Raw genomic sequence first — 23,804 nt, 5'->3', positions numbered from 1 at the left:
AGCTTATCTCTGTTTCCTCTGACGATTTGTTAACCAGTCAACTCTAACAAAATCTCACTCACACACACACAATCTTTCTTCTAGGAACATACCATTTCTGTATCATGTTGTTTACAGCAAATGTATACATTTAATTACAACTTATAAAATTATATCTTATTTAAAAATAGCTTACAAATAAACATGGCTTTTAATTTTTAAGTAAACTCAATATTAAAAGTATCAGTCCACTCAACCCCAAAGAGTATCTGCAAGTAACAGACATTGACTTATGATTGTCATTAGGTTTGTTTATTCAGGCAATATAAATTACACAACTGAATAAAATCCAATATGTGGCCCATAGAAATTTAAGCTGAAATAATTAAATGGGATAAATATAATGCTACTCACACAAATAATAGTTCTAATCTAACTAATTAATGGTAACATAATGGATAAAGAAAAAATGATGTAGGCCTACACAAGAATATGCTAACAACATTAATATTTTATTAACAAAAAGAAATACAATGCTACATGCAAATTGAAGGTTTATTTCTCAGTATACTGACTCTGGCTTGCAGAAAGGAGGACTGACAAAAATGTAACTTGAATGTTTTTGACACAAGAACAGGCAATAAGTAAAACCATGCATTTGGATTTAATACGTAGGCTACTCAAATTTCTGTGAACACAAGACATCAGGCGGAAAGAACATTAACGCTTATATCAAACAATATTTCAATGACAAGTTGACCTTTAGTCAGCCAAGCTGCATAATAATTTCACCATGTAAACATGAAATAAACAGGATGTAAACACAGTGCCATTTCATAGAGACTACATTTGTACCTATGCGCTCCAGTTTGAATCATCACAGCGAGAGAAATCATAGATGACTTTCAGCTTTATAATATGCACTGCAGGTTCTCATACACAGCTTCACCACTGATCGGCTGAACCATGCGCAAGTGCCCGGTCTTACATAGGATGGGTGCACTCTTGGAAACCGATAGTGATAACAATAACGCTGAGAAGAAATATCTCCTTTTAACATTTAGATATTAAAGTACATTTGACATGCTGATGATTAACACCCATCTCTCATTTGCAATATTGTTGTCTTACTGCATGAGACTTTTAAGTTTTTGGTATGTATTTACCAATAAATAACATTGAAGAGCTAACCGCAGAACCATCATCTGTGGGTGAAAGAAACCTAAAGTGCTGACATTCCCATTACATTCTCTTTTGCTGCTGTAAATCTGGAAACACTTTCATATAATTAATCTATATAGTTAATATATTTTCATATACTTCAAGTATACTTCATTTACTTGATATATTTTTGATGTCTCTTGAGTTGTATAAAATATATATTCTTTATATCGAAGTTAATTTTTAACTCAGTTATAAATAGCTTGGCTATAAATTTGACCTAAGATTAAGTTCTTTGCTTCCAGTGTTGTGAAGTTCTGTTCTTGGCACATGAAGGCTCTTAGTCAGGAAGAGCAGCATTTTATAAGGCATGTTCTCACCAGACTAAGGGTGAGGCAATGCAAGGGCTCCTGGGGTTTTCTGTTGTCTGGGTTTCACTTAGCGCTCTCTGTAAAACAAATGATTCACAAACATTCTTGATTAAACACTTTTCCACGTTGATCCCTTTAGTTCAGGCAGTCAAACCTCTTGAAAATGGCATCCCTAGCATTAAGATTACACTTTTATCCAAACTGACTTTCAATTATGACTGAATACAACATGGGTAACTGAGGGTTAAGGACATTGCTCAGAGGCCCAACAGTCGCAACTTGGCAGTGGTGGGGCTTGAACTGGCAACTTTGCGATTACAAGTCATGTAACTTAAACACTTGAGGAACCACTGCCCTACTACTGAACATTTGTTTTTAAAATAAATAAATAAATAAACCTGGAGAATGTAGATGATACAACTAATTCTTCTGTATTTGTACAGGTAGTGCTCACCTCAAACTTGGAGATGAACTCTGCAAAGATGCCGAAGAAACCTTCAGTGGTGGTGGCCTTGCTGTCTTCTCCAAAGTATGAGGCTATCTTGCCAAATTCATCCATGGCTCTCTGCTGTAAGGAGTCCAGAGACTGCACCACTGGATGGGAGTTTTCCAGAAAGCTCTGATACCAAGGTCAAGAGAGCAATACACACATTCCTTGACATCCATGATGCTCATCTCTGGCTCTTGAATCCAAATCCATTCCTGGTTGTTGCAATCACTGGTAGTTAACTGAAGAGATAATGCAATTTGTTATCACAGTTCTTGAGGTGAGGTTCTTACAGATTCGATCCTTCTGTTCCCTATGACCGAAATATAATGATGCAACCAGGTCCATTAACTGTTCAGTTAATTACCAATGATCACAAACTCCAACACTCAATTTGTCAATTTGGATCTGAAGGTTAAAGTTGAATACTGTGCTACATGAACTGGATCAAACCCCTCTCACACATTCAAAACATGATTTAGATTTTATATGCAGTGTAATAAACCATATGATTGTTGGTTGATGCAGAGGAGAGGGGAACCATTGCTGTCATTGAGAGGCTATTTGAACTGGTTTACTTAATGTTTAAAAGTAGTGTAGCTCTGAACTGAACATTTCAATTAATAGTGGGAGTACAGTGAAACTGTATTAGGGATTTCTAAACCCATTCTTAACCCTTTCCACATCCAATATCTTAAACTCCAGTATATTTTGTAAATTTACATTACCATTGATGGCATTTAGATGCCTATATCCAGTGCAACTTACAAAAAGTGCTTTAGTTGTCTAATCAAAGTATCCTTAGCCAGCATAAATAGGTTAACATCAAAAAATACCCTTGACCAATATTGCCAAAACTAAGTGTTAGTGTTGAAACCTAGACTGAGCTACAATACAAAGTTATAACATACAATACAATTCAAGAGCAAGTACTAAATGAGACAAATATAAGTGCAAACACAATCTTCTTTACAAGTGCCTGATTAGGTTTAATTAAAGTGCTTTTCAAAGAAATGAGTTTTCAGTCAGCATTTGAAGGCAGTGAAGGAAGTTTATTCCACCAACTAGGTACTAAAAAAAGAAGAGTCTTGATGCTTTGCACTTCTGTTTGTTCTTAGAGTATAACAGTAACAAGGATACACTCATGACTGTTGCAAACCGATCCTCTGCTGTGGCTGGGATTTTCAGACAGACAGTCCTGATTTCCTTGATGGTTGAGTGGAGATCACTTAGGTCTGTTGTAATGGTTCTCTGATTGACTGAAGGTACACAGAAAAAAAACCCATTTATGACTTATGACTTAACCATGCCATGAGACACCAGATAAAGTTGATATCTTTAAATATAGCAGCAGTAGTGACATCAAGAGCAACAACAAAAAATAGAAACCTTTTGTGGTATAAACACAAATAGTATATACATTGAATTGATGGTGCTTAGTTTTTACCTTTGGCAGCAAGTGGAACTGTTATAAGGTCTCCTGCAAAGTTTAGAAGTTCTGGAAAATGTTGGCATAGTGACTTGGCTAAAATGTGAAGGAAGGTTGATTTCCCATCAACTGTTTTTGTTGTACTTAGCTGTGAGAAGATAATGGTGAACGTTTATAAATACATTCTGATGTCTGACCACTGTATTAATTTGGTCAGTTAATTTTAATAAATGTTATAAAAAATATTGCCAAAATAATGTACTGAAAAACATCTTTGAGAGGACAGTTCATATTCACAGATACAATACCTCAGTAAGAAAGTTGATTTTGAAGCCTGTAGGTTTATTTGTCTTGGGCTGGCCATTGTTAAGATAATTGCCCATTGCTAAGACAAACTGAAACAAAACATTCTAATGATTTTTAAAATATCACCTGATCACACAAAACCTTGATGCATATTAACATACTGGAGCATTCATTAGGTGGCATCCAAGAATGTTTATAATAATGTTGTTTAGCACTTCACCTCCAGGATCTTTGCCAGTTTCTTGCTGTTTCTGAGCTCTAAGGAGGCTTTGTAGATGCACTCATAGCCAGCTCGCATTTCTTCAGTTTTCTCCTGCAGAGTGGTCTTAAAAAGGAGGCTTCGCAATCTAGTTTTATATTCAGGCACTAGCAACATCTGGAACACGTGCGTGGGAGTAAATGCCAATAATTAACAACAAACACTTTACATTTCCATGGAAGTAGTTTAGTAAAACTCTTATTTTTACATTAGTGTTTATCCTGGTGATGTCTACTGAAGAATGGAACTACCTGAAGGACAAACTGGTCAGGTTCGGTAAGCTTAGCAGGGTCCTGGTTGTACTGCTGGAACTGCTTGACCTCCTCATCGTCAGGGGCGTAGAGAAGCAGCTGCTTGATGTGCGCAGGCTCCAGGCGTTCCGTGGTCATGGTCATGAGCACCTGACGCAGCTCCTCCGGGGACAGTTTCAGGTGAGCGATGAGGATGGCTGGGGAGAGGGCCAGTCAGACACAGAGAGAGCATGTGCATGTCAGCTAACCTGCAGCTGGAAGAGAACGTCCTGCCTCCAAAAGAACTTCTCAGCAGAGGAGGAGGAGCTGTTCTTGTGTTCCCTCTCCTTTTCCTTAAGACGTCAGAATTCATACCACTGATCTTTTAAAATCTGGGAAAGTATAATAATGGGAAGCATCTCTTTGATGCCAAATTTCACAAAAAAAAAGAAAAGTAGCAGCAGTATGGTATTCATTTGCTTCCTTTGCCAACACACTGAGACCGGGTCAGTGTGTACATCTGTGTCTAAGCCCTTCAAAGTGCTCCTCTCTCTCTTGCTCTCATTTATTTACATCAGCAGTGTTTTCTATTGATTTTCTGAGTCAACCTGTGGGACAATCTGGAAACCCCCCTGTGAACCAATGCCAGCTATACTCACAAGCATTGTAGGCCTTTTTGTGAGAGAGAATCTCGACCAAGTCTTTCTTTTTAAAGCTCTCAGGCAGAAAGGTGGGCTCTGGAAGAGAGACTGACACATTTAATTACATTGTAAGGATCAGTTCTCCTGGCATCGGCAGTGGAGACAATAAATGGAAGGTGGGAAAATAAGGAGAGATGTTAAAGTGCCAGTGAGGAAGGAGAGGATGATGGGAACTGAGAGACGGGAAGGGCTCCATGAAACATGGTGAGCTGAAAAAGCACAAACAGACAACGCATGTGAAATATGCATTTCAAGCGCAGGTATACAGGTTCTAAAAGGAAACCAGTATTATCATGAGTAATCAACAGAGACATTTTGAGAAATGTTTTCTTATGGAAGTGCTATGGCTTGGATACATGTATAATGACATATAACATATGCACGCACAAATAAAAACATGCTGAACTTACTAGAACTCCTTTGCGTGCCGAAATGCAGTTCCAAATCGAGGTATTTCACCATGTCACTCAATTTACCATAATCAGGGTCATCTCCAAGCTGATTGGATCAGTCAATATCAGATTATTATACTATCTGTGTTTACACTTGAGCTTGAACCATTCTGTGAAAAATATGTAATAAATTTACCTCTCCCCAGATGGTGCCCTCTGAATTTTCAACCTGTTCCCAGCGGAGTCTCTTAACACTCATATGGTTGGTGTCAGAAGCATGAGAGCTGGATTTTGGAAGAGGCGGGGGTTCACAGGGTGGGGGCAGTGGTGGTGGGGGAGGGGGTGATGTCTTGTTTAAGAGGGCACTCTCATAGGTCTTGTGGGAAGGCTGGGGGGTGTGGCTTTGAGCTTTGGACTGGTTGTGGGAGATCCTGCAGGAGGAGATTGGCTCGCTTTGGTAAACAGAGCGGGCTTGGTGGCGCAGAGGGGGGCGGGGCAAGGCGTGTGGCAGATGGGGAGTGGACTGCAGGATGGGGTGGGCCTTTGGCTGGTGCAGCTGCCGGCTGGGCTGAATGGCGGGCTGAGGACAGGCCTCCTGGGGCTGAGTGTGCTGCAACCTGACCTCCTCCCGTTTTGGCAGAACTTTGCGCAGCAACGGTCGGTTGGAGAGGAAAAAGCGGGGAGGGGGTGGTGGAGGGGCTATGATGGGATGGTTCTGGAAGGCAGCGGGGGGCTGGAGCATGTGCTGTGGGGTAAGGCAGATGGGTGAGGGCGGGTCAGTGAACTGCACCGGTGGGGGTGGAGGTGGGGGACTCAGTGGTGGAGGTGGGATGTGGTCTGATCCGGATGAGTAGGTCATCGAAGAGTCCTCGCTGCTGTGATCCTCACTGCTGGCACTGCTGAGCTCGTGGGGCAAAGCGTTCTCTTGATCATCCTGGAAACTCATCTGTCAATGGGATGACAACCATATTTTGATTTCAAAATATCACTTGCCTTAACTTGCCTTAATCACACTGCACTGCAGCAAGTCTTGGTCAAGCACCAAGATTTCTGATGGACTTCAGTTCTCCGACACAAATACCTCTTCGTAGTCGTTTTCGCCTCCTATGAAGTCGTCTACAATTGCGACACGATGGCCGAGCTGCTCGCTCAGAGCATCTAGGAACTTGTCTGTGTCTCGGCTGCGTGGGGGTCTAGAGAAGGTGAAGAGCTTCCTGCGGCAGGATTGTGGACTGGGGGCTTCGTCTGAGTGATGAGGGGAGGCAGGGGGGCTGTCCAGGCTGACATAGGGGTTTGAGTCCATGCTTCCTGGAGAGGGGACAGTGGGCTGGTACATCTCATACTGATGGCTGGCCATGGGCTCCTTCCATGACAGAGACAGGCCCAACTTACGGTTCCCTGTAAGGAACGATATACGATAAGGGGTTGGACTACAGAAATTACACAATTGTCTGAGGGAAAAGAGGCAAGGAGAAAATACAAGATATGAGGAATAAAACTTTAATTAACCTAAAATTTTCATTTATTTTAATTAGCAAGTGCATATTTACCTAGATGTGGAACTAAACCAAATCATGTACCTTTATTGCGGTGAAATTCTTTAAACCAGTCCTCCCTCTGTCATACATTACCTCATCTAATAAAGTGAATAACACCCATTCAATTCATTTCAGAAGCACTGGATGGAATTATGAGTATACCTGTGTTAGCATGTGTGAAGGGGCGAGTGAGAGCATGGCTCTTGGTATGGCCCATGCTCTCAGTCCCGGGTGAGGAGTGACTCTGTAGAGGCTTGACGTTCTTCCCCGTACATGCCCTCTCCAGCTCTGTGTACACCCCTGATATCTACAGGTCACGCTGTGGTTAGATGACAATGGCAATGACAAATGCGATGGTGAAAGTTTAAGAGGTGCTCGACAAGTGCCAAATGGTACCCACATGGTTCAAATCAGGGGACTCTGGGAAGGAGGTCCCATCCCCACACTGTCTCTCTCCTGGGGCTGCAGGCTCAGTGAAAGTTCCTGAGGCAGAGGAAGAGCACTGTCTAGCACAGGGCAGCGCCAAAGCGAGCCGACGGCCTCCCAAAGCAAGTAAAGTCACAAGGGACCGGCAGAGGCCTGACGGGAACTTGCTTTGGTAGTGAGGTTAGTGGACCGATAAACAGTACAAACACATGACTGCAGACCCACCTGACAGCAGAAGCATTATTGAACCATAAACATCAGACCTAAATATGGCTGTTTGTTTAAGGCTCCATAAGAGTGAAGGGATGAGAAGCTGGGGCTGTGTAACAGTGGCTAATACGAACCTCATTAATGCGATCTTTGTATTTGTTGTTTACAGGAGCCACAGCACTGATGAGTCATGCCTATGACTTACCCATTCCTAGATGGGTGCCAATGATGCAGTCATCGGAGCTTCTTTCTCTCACACTGTTTCGGTGGGACGTTCCAGTTACTCTCATGGAGCTGCTTCGCCTGTGATTGTCTGACGCCAGATCAGTATCTGTTACACACACACACACACACACAGCCACATGCAACCACACACAACCACAAACAGCATTCAACCAACCCTCTCCCGGGCTGCTTTAGTGAAGGAAACCAGGTGGAGGCCTGTGGCATGTTCACCGCACACCTGCGCTCTTGAAGCCCAGGAAGCGTGAGATCTTGCTCTTGCAGCGCTCCTGCTCCTCGTAGGTCAGTAGCTGGTAGATGAACTGCCAGATCAGCTGCTTGGCGGGCGTGTCCAGCACTGGAAACACGTCCACAATCAGGGTGTCCACATTCCTGGAAGCCAGAAAGGCGGAGAAAGGCGTGGTTTGTAGAGATGTTCAGAGAGTACCTTCCCTGCATGCAAGCCCAGTGTGGCTGCAAGTTATTTAGGAAATCCAAAAAGAACCCACGCAGATTGTTCCATATTGGCTGCATGTATCAATTTGTGCCTGAAGAGGCAGCTATTTTTGAACGCTTTGCACATTGTCTTCAAGAGTGTGGCGCTGCAGACATGCTCCAGGCAGAGGGAACGCTCTGCACTCACATTTGTGCTAAAACTGTGGTTACTCTCCCTGGGTATTAATGACCTTGGCCTTCAGGCCTTTACCATTGATTTTATCTTTTCCGTAATTGCTTGTTCACACAAGTACAGCTTAATAAACCACTTCCAGCCAATATACAGACACAAAATTTTAACCTTTGATTACGTATATGCCGTTCTGGGCCCACATGTGCTAACATTCTCTAAAAAGAGCAAGATATATTAAAAAGTGGGCATCAAGAGAGGCTGCAATGGCTGTAACCTGTGCTGGAAGAAGGTTTCCAGGGCTTTGCAGATAGTGTATCTCTCTTGCAGCGTGAGCAGGTGTTCCAGCTGCTGGCTGAAGGTGCGTCCGTGCACACGTATGCTGGGGGGCAGGATTTCGGCCACCCACTGCAGGGAGCTCAGCGCCGGCGAGATGGAGCGTGGCAGAGGGGGTGTGTCCTCCGGCTCGGAGTCCGAGGTGGCATACACCGCCGGCCCCTCCTCCACCACCAGAGTGGGATTGGCGCCACTGCCTTGCAGCATGGACACCACCTTCTCATGGGAGCAGTTCCTGAATGCGCACACAAAATGTGTAATTAGCGTGTTATTGTTGGCTTCATTGGCTTTTTATAAACTGCCATTCAGTTTAAACTCTTCGAAACATGTGAGAAGGAGGTGAGAAAGTTTATTTAACTGTCCCAGTTAAACATTATTATTTTCATTTAGATTAATTCATCCTAATAACTATCTTTATTAACTGTATTTTGCTAATCATCATTTCCTTATGAGTGGCTGATTATCATGAAATAAACATTATTTATTATCTAGGTTGCTGCATAAAGACACAGAGCCAGTTAGTCCAGAGCAGACAGTCTAATTTAAATTTCTGTGGTGGGGCCATAGAGACTTTAGAACACAGATTAAACACTTGTACTCAGAGAACCATAATATAGCCCTGTAGAGCAGGTGTTGTTTACATTCATTTATAAATGTACATCCATTCATTATGAGTAGATTGATATTTCAGTCATTAGTGTACTATACAGGCTTAGAAACAAGAATCTTTATTTTTAACTCAGAGATAGCATACAGTACACAGTCACAGAAATATCACCTCATTGACAATATCTTGTTATGCAGTATGATCATGACCACTCACAACATTGAAATCACACACTCATGAAGCATATCACAGTCCCTCAAGCATATTAACTAGAACCCAAAATGTTGTATCTGGTTAATTCCCAAAAGACTGCCAAACCACTACAAGGCCAGATAAAGAAATCTTAAAGCATTGGAGGAGTTACATCTGGGTTCCTAGTTTAAAACCTGCACTACAGCTAGAGGCTGCCATGCACTGCCGTAGTATCTGATTGCCCAGCAATGCAGTAAAAAAAACCCCAGCAGAGTGGTGAAGTGCTCACCTCATATCCAGCCCATTGAGAAAGAGAATGCGATCACCTGGTTTGAGACCACACTCCTCCGCAGGACTGTCTGGAGGTGGAGAAGGGATAATGAGTAAACCCTAGCACATAAACGAACAGTGTACACAGCAGTGCACCCGCATTTCAGTTAACCTGATGTAGCTGTGCTCATATGTTACAGTAGGCATACTGTTGCTGTTTACATTCTGAACATCAGTCTAAGAAATTGGTAGGTGTTTGCATTAGGATTTAGCGATGTCCATAGGATGTCTGCAGGGCTGTATTTACAACTGGGTTAGTACAACCCATTGGATATTTACTGAAGTCCTAGATGAACTAATTAAAAACAGTAAACTTGGGAAAATATAACAGACGTGCCCTTCCAGGAGTGAAAGATGATGCTTGACATATAAACGTCATATATATGTATAAATATATATATGAGAGTCTAAGGGTATGTAATCAGATTGTTGATCACGATACTGGACGCCTACATTATACCCATAAGCAGGCCCACATGGCCTGGCTGAGTCAGTACTAACTAGCCTCTGCCCAGGCCTGAAGTGGGCGAATAACGTCATACAGACACTCACACACTCACCTCCCCCTCTCCTGCCCTGCACATGCAAATCATCCACACTTCTATACACCATGTACCCAGCGCAGGCCTTTGCAACACCACGACCCACTCCAACCTCTTCCACCATTGTTTCGTATCTTTTAGACTTTGGTCATGACAGTCCACATCGGAAAATGACAAACATCACGGTAATGACATGACAGTACCGCTAAGTGTCACGTTGAATGATTCTTTTGAACAGTAGTTTTGCTTGTATATCCCTCATGATTGTTTCAAGTGCTGCTTTATAATAGCTAACGAACCTGGAACTTGTGCATCCCCTAGATGCAGGAATTCCATAGACGTGGCAGTGTGTATACCTGGGATGACGGAATCAATCCACACGGGAGCATGACCTCTGAGAGTAAACCCAAAGCTCTTCTTTCCTCTGTACACGCGGATGGTCCTGGATGGTGGAAACCATCAATGGGGAAAAATCATAAGACATGATGAAGAAATGATGAAGCATTTACTGTTAGGGTTAAAATACTGCACAGATGCCTGGTGAAGTTGTCATGTACTGTGGCATTGTGTGGTGTGTCAGCTGTTAGGCAATATAATACAGGATGTACAGATGTATAATATAAAGGATGTACAGTAATATTCAGATAATCAATAATCAGATTTGTTTTTGTAGACAAGAAATTGGATTGCGATCATTTGCTTATTGTATTGTGATCAAATTTAGCCCTGGTAAAAAGTTCTGTGAGTGTTCTGAGTGAAAAAGATCACACACACACACACACACACACACACACACACACACACACACACACAACACACACACACACACACACACACACACACACACACACACATCATGTGATATAAACTGTGTGTAAATGAAAAATGTTCAGTCAGATTTCACTGTCTATCAATTTGCAGCTAGTATACAATGCCATTTTGTTTTTAAAAAGGCACTGTACATTTTATATATACTGTGAGTTCACATTCAAAATAAGGTTTACTGTGATGCTGACATTCAAATCTCCACAAAATGAACAAGGACACTAAAGGTTCCCACAAACAGATATATTCCAGATACCATTTTTGGTTCCTGCTCACACACCAAGCAAAACAAAACAGAAAACTAGCTGGCAAATTCAGTAGCATCGCAGCACGAGGCATTTAAGAGGAGACAATGTTCTCACCGAGAACAGTTGACATTTCAGCATCAAAGAGCGTGCGGCTCGGTTGCTGTGGCAACTCCTCGAGAAGACACTGAAGATGTTGAGTAAACAGGAATGGGGAAAAGAAGCAGAGCCTTTGCCAAATATCCCCATAACATTTATACAAAAAAGCCACTCCAGCCAAACGTAGATTTGCGTTACAGTTGAGGGAATGTAATCAATATTACATTCCTTCTACAGGAAACATTATTATAAGCCCTGAAGTGCAGAAACAGATCAAACACAGAGAAAAAGAAAGAGGATAATGGCATTGAATCTTGTCTATAATGTCTAACACTGAGCTATTAAGAATGCTTACAGTAGGGGTTACTGCAGCTATTGGCCTTTTCACATGTTTAATTTGGAACAAACCATCACTTATCATCTGTGTGTAGAGGATTTTACTGCCTAAAAAGACTGAATTGGTAAACAGAGAAAAACATGAATTTCAGATATTTTGAAAGGATAAAGAACACTTTCAAGGTAAAATAAAATAATCTGCTAAAAATGTATTTGCAATGACAGGACATAAAAGGTAGAAATCACACTGACGTAAATGAATGGTAGCAACTCCAGAGGCAGCTGTTTACATGGTACACGTGCATTGATCATAGGTTCATCGCGCTTTGAACTTTCCGGTGCCAGGTGTGTATCTGTGGCATCGTTAAGCGGGTTCAGTGCCAGCGGTAAGCAGTAAGTGGTAATCTTCCCTTAATTCCATGAGTGGTCTCTTTCCTGGTTATGAGGCTCTAAAACTATTATGCATCCTGTATAGTGAAATGTTATGTGTGATGCGTCAACAGAAGCTTTTAGTGTGTGGGTGTGGGTGTGTGTGGGGGCGGGAGGTGTGTGGGGGTATGTAAACAGAGCGCTCCCAATCCTACCGATCTGAAACAATGTTAAAGCAACACACTGAGCTTTATTCTACCTTGGAAAGCAGAGAGTGTGAAATACATATGTCAGTGGTGCTTCTCCCTCCCACACACACACCCCCTCCTATGCACAACATGACTCCAACATTCTACACATTGTGAGGCAAAAACATAGACGTTTTCATGGAAAGGCAGTCTGCAGCTTCTTAGCCTCACACATTATATATGTTCACACATATTCATGCACACGGAGTACACTGTGTTCCAGTTCAGAGGAACGATACCAGTGTAAAGTACAACCTGTTCAGACCCACAAATGTCACTGCTTCATAGCAGTTCCACAGTAACGGTTGCCTAGCGCAAGTAACATTCAGCCATATGTTCAGAACCATTCACACAGCAATCCCAACTCCAGCTAAGGCATCTGGTATGTATGTATGTATGTAAGCATTACATCAGGTATCTGATGTGTACATACCTCTGGTTGGGTCCGGCAAGAGGGACGCTGGGGATCCCAGACGAGCTCTTCTTCTGTGTGCGCGCCGCCTCCTCGCCACTGTCCCTGGGTGCCGAGCTGGCTCGCTTGCAGGGTACTGGCCGCTCGTGGCGGTCCTGGCTGCGGCTCCTCCGCAGGCGGCTCTGGCCCGGCTCGCTCAGGCTCTTGCTGCGGCACATGCGGTGGAGGAGGCTCTGCGCAACCGCTTCGTCGAAGCGCTGCCGGTGCTTCTTGGGGATGAAGATCCTGGCAAACATGTTGGGGGGTGTGGGGTGGTAGGTGGAGGGGGAGAAAGAAACAGCGTGGAGGTCAGGCGACGCTCGGCTGCGAGGAACCGCGCGGTCCCGCTGCCGGATCGGTTCAGCCCTCTTCGGCCATGCTCTGTACGAAGCTTGCAACAGGTACAGGAGGCGACCACAAAGATCTCTTTGATCAGATGAAGAGGGTGCTCAAAAATTTTTTAATCCCACCATACAATAATGCAGGAGATCAGAGTGTCCTTCTGCACTGCAGATGATGGTTGAGCCTCTACTGAAAGGGACGATTTCTGAATAATTCTTAGTTTCCTACTGAGCCAAGTGTTATAGGCAAAGTGTTGCAGTAGAGAGGTTTCTGTAGAAAGGCGTGAAAAATTCCACCATGCAACAGCTTCAGTGTCTGCTCTCTTCTTCTCAAGCTAGGACTGCAGAAGCTCTCAGTAGACACGCCAGCATACAGCAATCGCAAAGGTGTGGGAGTATCTCTCTCTCGCTCTCTCTCCCTCTCTCTCTCTTTCTCTCTGTTCACATCTCATTGGGAAGTGAGCAATATCTCAGGAGTTTTCAAAATCTTTTACTAGTAAATGTATTATTCTATTTAACAATATCATTTCATATACCATTGAGTATAAATAACAAGATGTACCTAGAAATATCTAAAAAACAAACAAACAAACAAACAAACAAACATGGAAGATGGACTGTGTCAGAATGCAGAATAAGAAAATATGTATTATTTGTGCCTAAAATCAATCGGATGCTTTCTGATGGTTTTCTATGAATGTGGAAGGAAGCAGTGATTGTGCTGTTTTATCATAATGGCTTTCTGTCATGGCTATTAAATTCATACATATGTTCACTACTGACACACAGTGCTGCTTAAATAATATTTTTGTGTTAACAAATTTCACAGATTTATTAAAATCTTTTTGTTAGAAATCTAACATCAGGTTCGTGATGTTTTCAGTTCTACGTTCCTGCTGCTGTAACTTTGCAGTTTCCTTCAAGATTAATAAAGTTCTATTGGTTATGTTCTTTCTTTCTTTCTTTCTTTCTTTCTTTCTTTCTTTCTTTCTTTCTTTCTTTCTTTCTTTCATTATATCAGTTTATCTAGAAAACCTACTATTATAAGACTGGCATCCATAAAGGAGTTAATAAAGCAGAAAAAGGTATGTCTGTGTATGTCAAAAATGAGGAAGGCTGAATTGACTTTGTTTGAGACACTGCCATAAGCTATTTTTTGTCTGATTCTGCTTTAAAATTTGATAAAAATGTTTTTCACAATTGTCCACAAAATAAGGATGGTGAACATAATTTGATATGAGCAAAATATGTGGGACAGAAACTCATTTGGCCTTATCTGACTTCCTGCCAGTTTACCTGACTGAAACTAAGAAGACCTATGCCTTATGTCATCAGCCTAAACACTGACATTCATCTGCACTGCCAGCAGAGCCGTTCTGCCACATACTTAAACTCTGCACTATTTATAACATCCCAGGTTTACAATTTACATCACTCTTATGCTATAAACTGATGTTAAAACCAATGGCAGGGGGAAAAAAGTGTCTGAAATGCATAGCAACAGCTAGACTACGAGTACACTTAAGGAGCCACGTTTTTCCCAAGATACTCTGCCTTTAGCTACACTTGAACTGCTTCTAGGGAAAAAAAATGCTAAGTGAGCTTTTATGTGCTGAAGGCTGCCATCACAGTCCCCAGCTACCAGCAGGTAGCCATTACGTATGCCGAGCAGAGTGGAGAGATTTAAATGAGAGGTCTTTCCAAAAAAAAAAAAAAACCCCACTAAGGAAATAGAAGAGATGATTAAGAGAATCCAGCACAAAAATATATAATCTCCATAGCCTATTAGCAAACTTTAAATTCATTCAGTCTGGGGATGCTAGTTATATTTCCAGGGGAATCTGTACCACTAGATGTTTTTTCTCTCAGATATGTTGGTAGATAATGGTAGTAACTCCACCTTCATCACTGAGTCTAAATATGTAAATCTGACATTTTTAAAGATAGAACTTCTTTGGACTATTGTGTAACACACAGTTAGACTAATGTAAAACACATTTTTATTTAATGCATTCATAATTCCTGTTTAATCCAAAAGCAGCCCCTTGGTGTTATGAAATAAAAAGAACACAAGTACTCATAGAAAGGTGTTTTCCATCCAATGCTAGTCAAACAGAATTCCCAGCTTCCTCAAGGATTGGCCTTCAGTGGCTCTTGTACTCCAACCATGAATGATGTACTCATGTCACGACAGGCAGTTCTTGGCTCTTGAGGAATGAGATTTTCAACAGACAAAGACAGAAACTGGGGGCTGCCATACAAAATTTGTGTGTGTCATTGTTCCTTCATGGATATAATAAGAAAGGGCAATCAGTCCAAACAATACACGGATGATCCACTCGTTCTTCAAACATGTACACCACGGCTGTAGTGTGCGGTTTCCAGCATTCAATCTCAATTTCATCGATTTGAAATTTATCAAGAATGAAAAAAACTCACCCCAGGCAATTCATTCTTTCCTAAGTCTGCTCTAAATCATTAATTCTGAATCCAAATGGAAGTCCAACAGACCTCCCTATACACACTCAGACATCCACTATACACGCCACTTTATTCAGTACATTTTGCTAGAACCTTATCTTCAGAACTGCCTTAATTCTCTGAAGATTAGTCTGATGATGTGAATCTCCTGTTCCACCACATCCCAAAGGTGCTCTAGTGGATTAAGATCTGGTGACTGTGGAGGCCATTTGAGCACAGTGAACTCACTGACATGTTCAAGAAACCAGTTTGAGATTATTTGATCTTTGTGACATGACGTGTTATCCTGTTGGAAGTAGCCATCGGAAGATGGATACACTGTGGTCATAAAGGGTTGGACATGGTGAACAACAATACTCAGGTAGGTTTTAGCACTGAAATGATGCCCAGTTGGTATTAAGGGGCCCAACATGTGCCAAGAAAACATTGCGCTCACCATTACACCACCACCACCACCAGCCTGAACCCTGGATGAACCATGCTTTCATGTTTATGCCAAATTCTGACCCTACCATCTGAATATTGCAGCAGAAATTGAGACTAATCAGACCAGGTAATGTTTTTCCAACCTTCTATTGTCCAATTTTGGTGAGTCTGTGTGAATTGTTGCCTCAGTTCCCTGTTCTTAGCTGACAGGAGTGGCATCTGGTGTGGTCTTCTGCTGCTGTGGCCCATCTGCTCCAAGGTTCAATGTGTTGTGCATTCAGAGATGCTCTTCTGCATACCTCGGTGGTAACGAGCAGTTATTCGAGTTACTTTGGCTTTTCTATCAGCTCAAACCAATCTGGCCATTCTTTTCGGAGCTCTGGCATCAACAAGGCATTTTTGCCAAACAACTGCCTCTAACTGGATATTTTCTCTTTTTTGGACCATTCTCTGTAAACCCTAGAGATGTTTCTGTGTGAAAATCCCAGTAGATCAACAACCATGCCGTGTTCAGAGACACTTAAATTGTTTACTATTCTGATGCTCGATTTGAACCTCAGCAGATCATCTTGACCATAAGGTGCTGCCATGTGATTGACTGATTAGATATTTGCACCAACAAGTAGTTGAACAGATGTACTTGCATTACTCAACTGTGCTGCATATTGCAGAGCATGTTTTATCAGGTACCGTCAGCCGCGATGGCACGGTGATGGCACGGTGATGGCACGGCGATGTCATGGTGATGGCACGGCGATGGCACGGTGATGGCACGGCGATGTCACGGCGATGGCACGGCGATGGCACGGTGATGGCATGGTGATGGTATGGTGATGGCATGGTGACTTGTGCAGCCTTAATGCTGAATAATGAGAAGATCCAAGAGATTTACAAGAGGGGGGATGAGGGGAGAGCACACATATGTGAGAGAGAGTGCAAGGATATGAGAGATGGGGATTCGATGTTTCATTGTTTGGACCAACAGTGGTTAATCAAGGTTAATGTACTAGTTTAATGGCAACTGTGTTTTACACAATAAAGAGATTAAAGATTTACAGACTGAATGGTGCTAATGTCCAAAGGACTTAAACTGACAACTAATGGGCTTAAATATTTTGTATAATTATAGTGCAATTATTTCTCATCACCTCTTATCTACTTTATGTATTTAGGTATTACTGCAGCTGGCAAGGGATGTTTTAGTACAGTAGGGCAGACTTTTACCAGAATAAAGATAAAACAAGGCTTTCCTATTGGTGCTCTCCAAGCCAGGCTTAATTCAGCAGTGTCTGCCTGCTGCTTCTGAATTAACTGTTCAGTGCTTTAAAACAATCAGCAGTAGATTTTTAAAGTGAAACTACAGCTCTAATTTTATGATACAATACAAGTTTTACATAATACAAAAACTGCCCACATATTAGACTAACTGATCACTTTACTAAGTACACCTACTCTATAGCTCTACTTATATGCTATCAATTATTTGTTAGTATCAATAAGAGTATATAAATTAGTTTAGGCTGAAGGCCTATTAATAATTGTGTGTATAAACAATATTTATAAGCATGAATACAGTTATATATAAATTCACCCCGGTAACACTCGTCCTTTGATCAAAACCAGATCACTCATGTTAGAGGCCACGACACCATCAAAGGACACAACATACACCCTGTAATGAATGCCCGATTGCCGAAGGGCGTGGAGCAGGACGCACAGACTCCCTTGACTGTGAAATACATTTATTAACATGCAACGTAGACAGTAACTGTGGCACTGACATATAACAGTAACGGATAACATAATTTCTATAATTAACACGGACAACTCACACGTAACTGAAGACAATATTCACAGGCACAACAGTTAAACAAACATTAACAAGGGCTACACATACTTGGACATTAACATTATATGCAGACACTAGCAATGACCAACAGTGAGGCATGCACTGACGAGGGTTAAATAGCCTAACAAAACACTAACAATTAACCCCGTACAGGTGCGTGCCATCACGGGGGTGTGGCTACAAACAGGAGTGAACCCCCCATGCTGCAGGCTGTACCACGTGACTTATTGGTGGGGGGGGGGGGGGGGAGCATCCAGTGACACACCCAGCATGGGACTCTGGTACAGACGGTCAGCTGAATTCCACGTAAAATAGTGGCACCACTGATAGTGCATTATAATTGACTGTAAAATGTGTATCAGTGTCTGTGGTAGCTATAGGCAGATGTACCTAATAAAGACATCACTCAAAAAAGCAAATCCCAGAAAGCTTAAAAAAAACCAACTTCCAAACTAACCTATTTCTGCAATGTTATACAACGTTCTTTCTGCAATATACTGTATTAATTTTCACTTACATCATTCTACAAGTCATACAAATCATACAAAATACTATTTTGAATTTATCCTTATACACTAATGTCTCTATGACTAACTGTGGGTGTCATGCCTACAACAAGGCAGCATCAGTATCGAGGATGGGCTGATATCCCAGTAGGCCATCGAAAAACTGTAATATACACAGAGAAGCATAAAAACACTGACCCAGATATTGTTCAGTAGGTAAGAAACAGAAAGCAAAAACATACAGTAATATATGGAGAAATTCAACCAAAGCATCTCTGCAGCTGTACCAAACAGACTGCCATACACTTTACAGCCAACTGACGAACTGTAGTCCACTATTGCTGGAACCCCCTGTGTACTCTATTATGAATACACTGCTGTAAATACATAAAATAAAAGTATACATTTTCATATGCATACACAAAATATTCCCCCATCACCTGCTTAGTTTGAAACAGGTATTTCATACATGGCACAACTGTATGGAGAACAAGACAAGTTGCCAAGCCAATTAACTTCTGAGTAGAACACAGAACTGACCAAAACGCATTAGTAACCTACAGGTACAGCTACAGACTCTGTATCTAATGATATGGTCATTTAGTGTCTCTCTTGAATTACTCCAAACATTTACCTGCATAATTCTATGACGATGACCCACCCAGTAAAAGAACCCTTGCTTGTAAAGGCATTTGGATGCAACACTGTGCCACATCACCCTGTGAATCTAGATGATATTTTAACTAAAAATGGCAGGAATCTCTTACTGCACATTGCTATGGAATATCATCAGCCAGCTGAACATACGCATGGCTACTTCCAGCAGTGCTCTCCCGTCTGACAGTAGCTGGAAAGAAAACAACAGCGGGCCCAGTGGGCTTCCGTCATGCACACCGGAGTTGCTTTTGTGCTCCTGGACTGGTGTTGTTGTTGTGGATATCATATTGGGATTTGGGAATACTACAAACTGAAGATGTTTAAGAGACGTGTTTGAAAACTACCATAGGCCTGTGAGGGTGTTTATACGTATGCTAGAGGAAGTACAGACACACCAGGGCAGCCAGTTGGTCCTTTTTGAGGGTTCTTGAAATGTTGCATTTGATGAGCAGACTGAGCCCATGCAGTGCCAAAGCTTTACTCTCACTCATGGGATTTGTTCCCGATAAAGACAAAATGCAGGGATTACCCCCTCAATCGCCGAGAGACCCTGGCTAGCACAGCTCCCGCTAATGGCTACATTCCCCTAGTGTCCCTTCTAAAAACTGAGACAGATAACATGTTATCCCAGATAACAACTGAAGCAAAACTGTGGTGCTGGCTGTTATCTTCATTATGTAATTGTGAGTATAATTGCATAGTTATTACACTGATGAATAACCTTCATAGGGTTTCATCTCTGTCAAACAACTTAGAATAATTCTTAGAACAAAAAAAGTTACAAATTAATAGAATTAACAGATATTTTTGGTTTATTGCATTCTAGCCCCAGGTGAACAATCTTCATTTAAAAAAGGCTTTGCCTTAGAGTTTGGTCTCTTGCTTTATTTAACTGAAACGGCTAATTATTCCAGACTGAATTCAGACACAATTTTAAGGATCCAAGCTGTGACAGAGCCGAGAATAAAATGTGTGTACACACCGATTAAATCAAAGGTAGGCCAAAGTACTGTGCCAGCCCTGGATCAGCCATTAGATACAGTGGCCAATGCTACTTCACACCACAGACCCAGTTGGCTTTGAGGCAAAGACACCCTATGAGGGGGATTTCACTCAGAAATGTGCTAACCTCACACACAGAAGCCTCCATAGAGTATCCCTAAGCACCACAGTAACAGATGGGCTCCATCTTCTAAACAGCTCTATACTGGTCATGAGTATAAAAGCCATTCATCAATCTCTTACTAAACACAGAAACCCAATAACCTATCCCATACAAAACCCAATTAAAGATAAGACTTTGCACACAAGTAACAAGTAATTACCAAATTCCATGTAGCAGAAATCAGACAATACTACATTCTAATTATGATCCTATTCACATTGAAACCCGAAGAATTAAAAAGGCCCTCTAGTGGCCATTCAGCAATGCCAACATGCTAGAAGTATTTCAGGTCAGGAAGGCGCTGGAATAGAGGTTAAGAACTAGCACACAGTAAAGGTACAGAAGAGAGTTTGGGATGGTTACCTGATATTAGAAATGAGTTGTTGCTGCTCCTCGGTGGTCAAGATATCAGGAAGAATGGACGCCAGCCAGTCCACCTTCCTCTCAGCAGCAAACTGCTTGAGTACGGAGAACAGTTTCTCCTTCACCTCAGGGTCACTTCCCAACACCTCCTCAATCTGAAGCATAACATTGTGAAACACACACCAACCACAGCATTCCAGTTTCAGCAGCCTTGCCCTCAAACTGCCACAAATGTATGACAAGCAGGACTGGCTTTCGTGTTGAATTTCTCACCCTCTTGTTGAACTCCAGCGCCTTGTGCTTGCGGTCCAACCTTGTGCCGTCGTGGCCCCTCTGGTAGTCCTCCATGCTGCCGCTGCTACGCTTCTGTCGCCCGCCCATGCAAAGCACACCCAGACGCAGCGTGCGGCCCTGCGACGCCTTGATCAGCGCGGCCGCTGTCTCGTGCTGCTTCACGGGGATGCCGTTCACTTCCATCACATAATCCCCTGCCCTCAGACCACTGCGCCCGGCTGGGGAGCAAGGAGAGCAGTCCTCCACCAACAGGGGGCAGTCTCCCACTATGGTGAAGCCAAAGCGACCATCAGGGCCTGGAGTGATGTCCATCTGCAGAGGAGGAGCATGACAGATTACTGGCTGCTGTTTCTTAAAGGCCCTAAGTAGCATTTACAATGGCAAAAAGTGATGATTGCTTTTCAGACAATGATTTAAGGCTTGAAAAGGAAACAAAACAAACTGACTAAGAATGACAGAAAGAGCCTAAGACTCATCCTGTGTCCTTTCCTAAAGTCCTCTGACCTGTTGGATTCTTGAGACCACCCCAATACTGGGTGGGATGTTCTTCTGGGTCTGGGCCAGGGCAGTGAGGGCCTGGGTTCCGAGAGTGGAGACGTCCTGCCCTTCGATCTCCAGCACTTGATCTCCAGGCTGCAGGCCGGAGAGGTGGGCGCTGCTCCCCTCCTCCACAGAGAGGATATAGCTGGGTCCATTGCCTCCAAGCTGGAAGCCAAACTCCTCGGGCCAGCCCTGGTTGGATGCTGGCATTGTGAAGACTGTAACAGAGGAAGGAGAGAAGCTCAGCTTTAATTTTTTGGATCCATGTTTGTCTGTGTGATAATGCTATGCCTGAAGGTTCACAAAAGTCTTGCCTTCCAACCTACTAAACCCGAGGCCAGCGCTCTCACCAGCATCTCAGTAAATATTCCAGTGTCTCTTCAGGATAACTGGTTAGTTGTCAAGCACCCATGCTAGCAGAACAAATCCTGAACTCTAGATGCACTGACGTTGCTCTGTAAATGACAATAATGGCCTACATAAGTGTAATACAGTCTCTCATTCAGTGAGTCTCAGTTGACTCCTCAAACCTTCTGCTGTCATTGACCTCATTGAGAACACACAGCTGAGGAATCCAAAAGCACTGTACCCAGAACACAGCTCCCACAGCTTCTTACTCTACAACACGTCAGAAACATGTTACTAATCGGTGCTCACCTTCACATTTATTTAATGACATGTGTTAGTGATATGGAATAAGCACAGGTCATCACTGTCTAAATATTCATTTGGCAATTTAGAACAAAAGCTATAAATACATGTTGCTGTGCATTTAGGACAGTAGAAGCACCACCTGATTCGGAGGTTTAAGCGGCTTCATGGTTTACCAGTACTCTGGAAGGTAGTGTAGAATCTTACCTATTTCTGATGTACAACCAGTGACGTGAGAAATATGCAGCAATACTACAGTAAATTCATTTCTTTTTACATTTAATATATTTAGAACTATATCAAAATTGAATATATAATACAGTATAAAGAAAACTATTTGTTAATGACAACAACAGAATAACTCTGGACCCAAGAAGATTAAAGGAACCTTAACCTACTTGAAAATCTACGATTTCAACCAGTGATACATTACAAGTGTTAATGTTGTACTTATGCATCTTTTAACAGCTACACACAGTTTTAATTACATTTTTTTAATTTAAAGAAAAATCTCTCTCTCTTTCCCTGTCCGAACGCTCATGAGCAAGTACTGACATTACAATAAAACACTGACAGGAGTCTGACTGGCACAAACTTACAGAAATCTTTAGGTGAATACCGAGGGCCAGACTTCTGGTTTTGCCGTAAGGAGTATCTCCCTTTCTTGTTCTGGAGGAATTTCTTCATTTTGCACAACCAATGTCAAAGTTTACAGCCGTAGGAGAAAAAGATCCAGTTCACGTGTCCCACCTAAGTGGATACTAAATGCGTTCAACACATATTCCACTCAAACCTCTGCAGTCAAGGACCAGTGCCTTCACAATGCCCACTACCGTCAAAGCCAGGCATGCGTAGAACTGCCATTTGCAAAAGTGTCAAATAAATAAACAAAAATACAATTTTAAAAAGGAAGAAGAAGAGGGTGATTGTGCACACGGTGCCAGAGTGCTGCTGTTCGTCGAGTTGACTCTGCATGTCTGGCAAGGCCAGCTTGCTCTGTCTGCAGAGCTAACGTTGTGAAACTGGGACAGCGTAGCACAGATCCTTTATAATTCTATCTCCAAAAAGGGTAAAGTGAGGCCCCATTTTTCTATAAATATCTTCCTCCCACACTCTGCCAGCTAGCTCCCTCTCCAAGGGACAGAAAGTGGCTCAGTATCAGCATGGGGATCCAGTAGGAGGAGGGCGACTAATTAGAGCGTCTGTGTGTGGATCACAGACACGCTACTTTGAACAGAAGTGGCGCAATTAAAGCCCTTAGTCTGGATTAGGCAGATTAACTGTATCCTAAGAGCCCCCTGACCACATGGCACAAGCACATTCTGTCCTGTGTCCTCGGGAAAGACTTGGGAAGGGAGACTGATTTAAGGACAGAGCTGGACTCCAAGCTCCGTTGCAAAAAACATGGATTCGGTGACAATACACTTACCACTTAACAAGGCAGCGCATGCACACACAGGGAATGACACAGAAAGACACAGTAACCACACGAAGTGCAGAAACTGGAGTGACAGCATAACATATTTAATCAAAATACCATGGTAGACTCATTATTACAAACATGCAAATGGCCTGGGACCCTGGTGAGTTACAGAGAGTTAACTAAATTATTTAG

General features: G+C 42.4%; 1 protein-coding gene across 3 annotated transcripts; it reads right to left on the bottom strand.

The window, feature by feature from the left end:
- Window positions 1–275: 275 nt before the first annotated feature.
- On the bottom strand, window positions 276–23,362 carry grid2ipb (glutamate receptor, ionotropic, delta 2 (Grid2) interacting protein, b). 3 transcript variants are annotated; one of them, XM_027006095.3, is made up of 23 exons: window positions 22,789–23,362; window positions 21,503–21,756; window positions 20,978–21,310; window positions 20,705–20,859; window positions 12,899–13,162; window positions 10,700–10,785; window positions 9,761–9,830; window positions 8,614–8,907; window positions 7,953–8,104; window positions 7,695–7,820; window positions 7,254–7,336; window positions 7,016–7,160; window positions 6,397–6,713; window positions 5,512–6,261; window positions 5,334–5,421; window positions 4,882–4,959; window positions 4,244–4,440; window positions 3,954–4,109; window positions 3,736–3,822; window positions 3,446–3,575; window positions 3,139–3,257; window positions 1,966–2,130; window positions 276–1,588 (listed from the first exon to the last, which is right to left on the bottom strand). In XM_027006095.3, exons 1-23 carry the CDS (start codon window positions 22,874–22,876, stop codon window positions 1,517–1,519), a joined length of 4,209 nt encoding a protein of 1,402 aa, XP_026861896.2. In that variant the 5' UTR covers window positions 22,877–23,362; the 3' UTR covers window positions 276–1,516. The 3 variants fall into 3 exon arrangements, with proteins under 3 accessions (XP_026861896.2, XP_026861895.2, XP_081553924.1); XM_027006094.3 differs by having other exon boundaries at window positions 4,882–4,971; window positions 22,789–23,361; XM_081697798.1 differs by lacking the exon at window positions 22,789–23,362 and adding an exon at window positions 21,889–21,966 and having other exon boundaries at window positions 4,882–4,971.
- Window positions 23,363–23,804: the final 442 nt, after the last annotated feature.

The sequence above is a fragment of the Electrophorus electricus genome, chromosome 15, assembly GCF_041902795.1.
Source record: "Electrophorus electricus isolate QZ-2024a chromosome 15, ASM4190279v1, whole genome shotgun sequence".
NCBI classification, from domain to species: domain Eukaryota; kingdom Metazoa; phylum Chordata; class Actinopteri; order Gymnotiformes; family Gymnotidae; genus Electrophorus; species Electrophorus electricus.
Note: the sequence above shows the minus strand (reverse complement) of the source record. Positions and strands in the feature narration are given on the sequence as shown.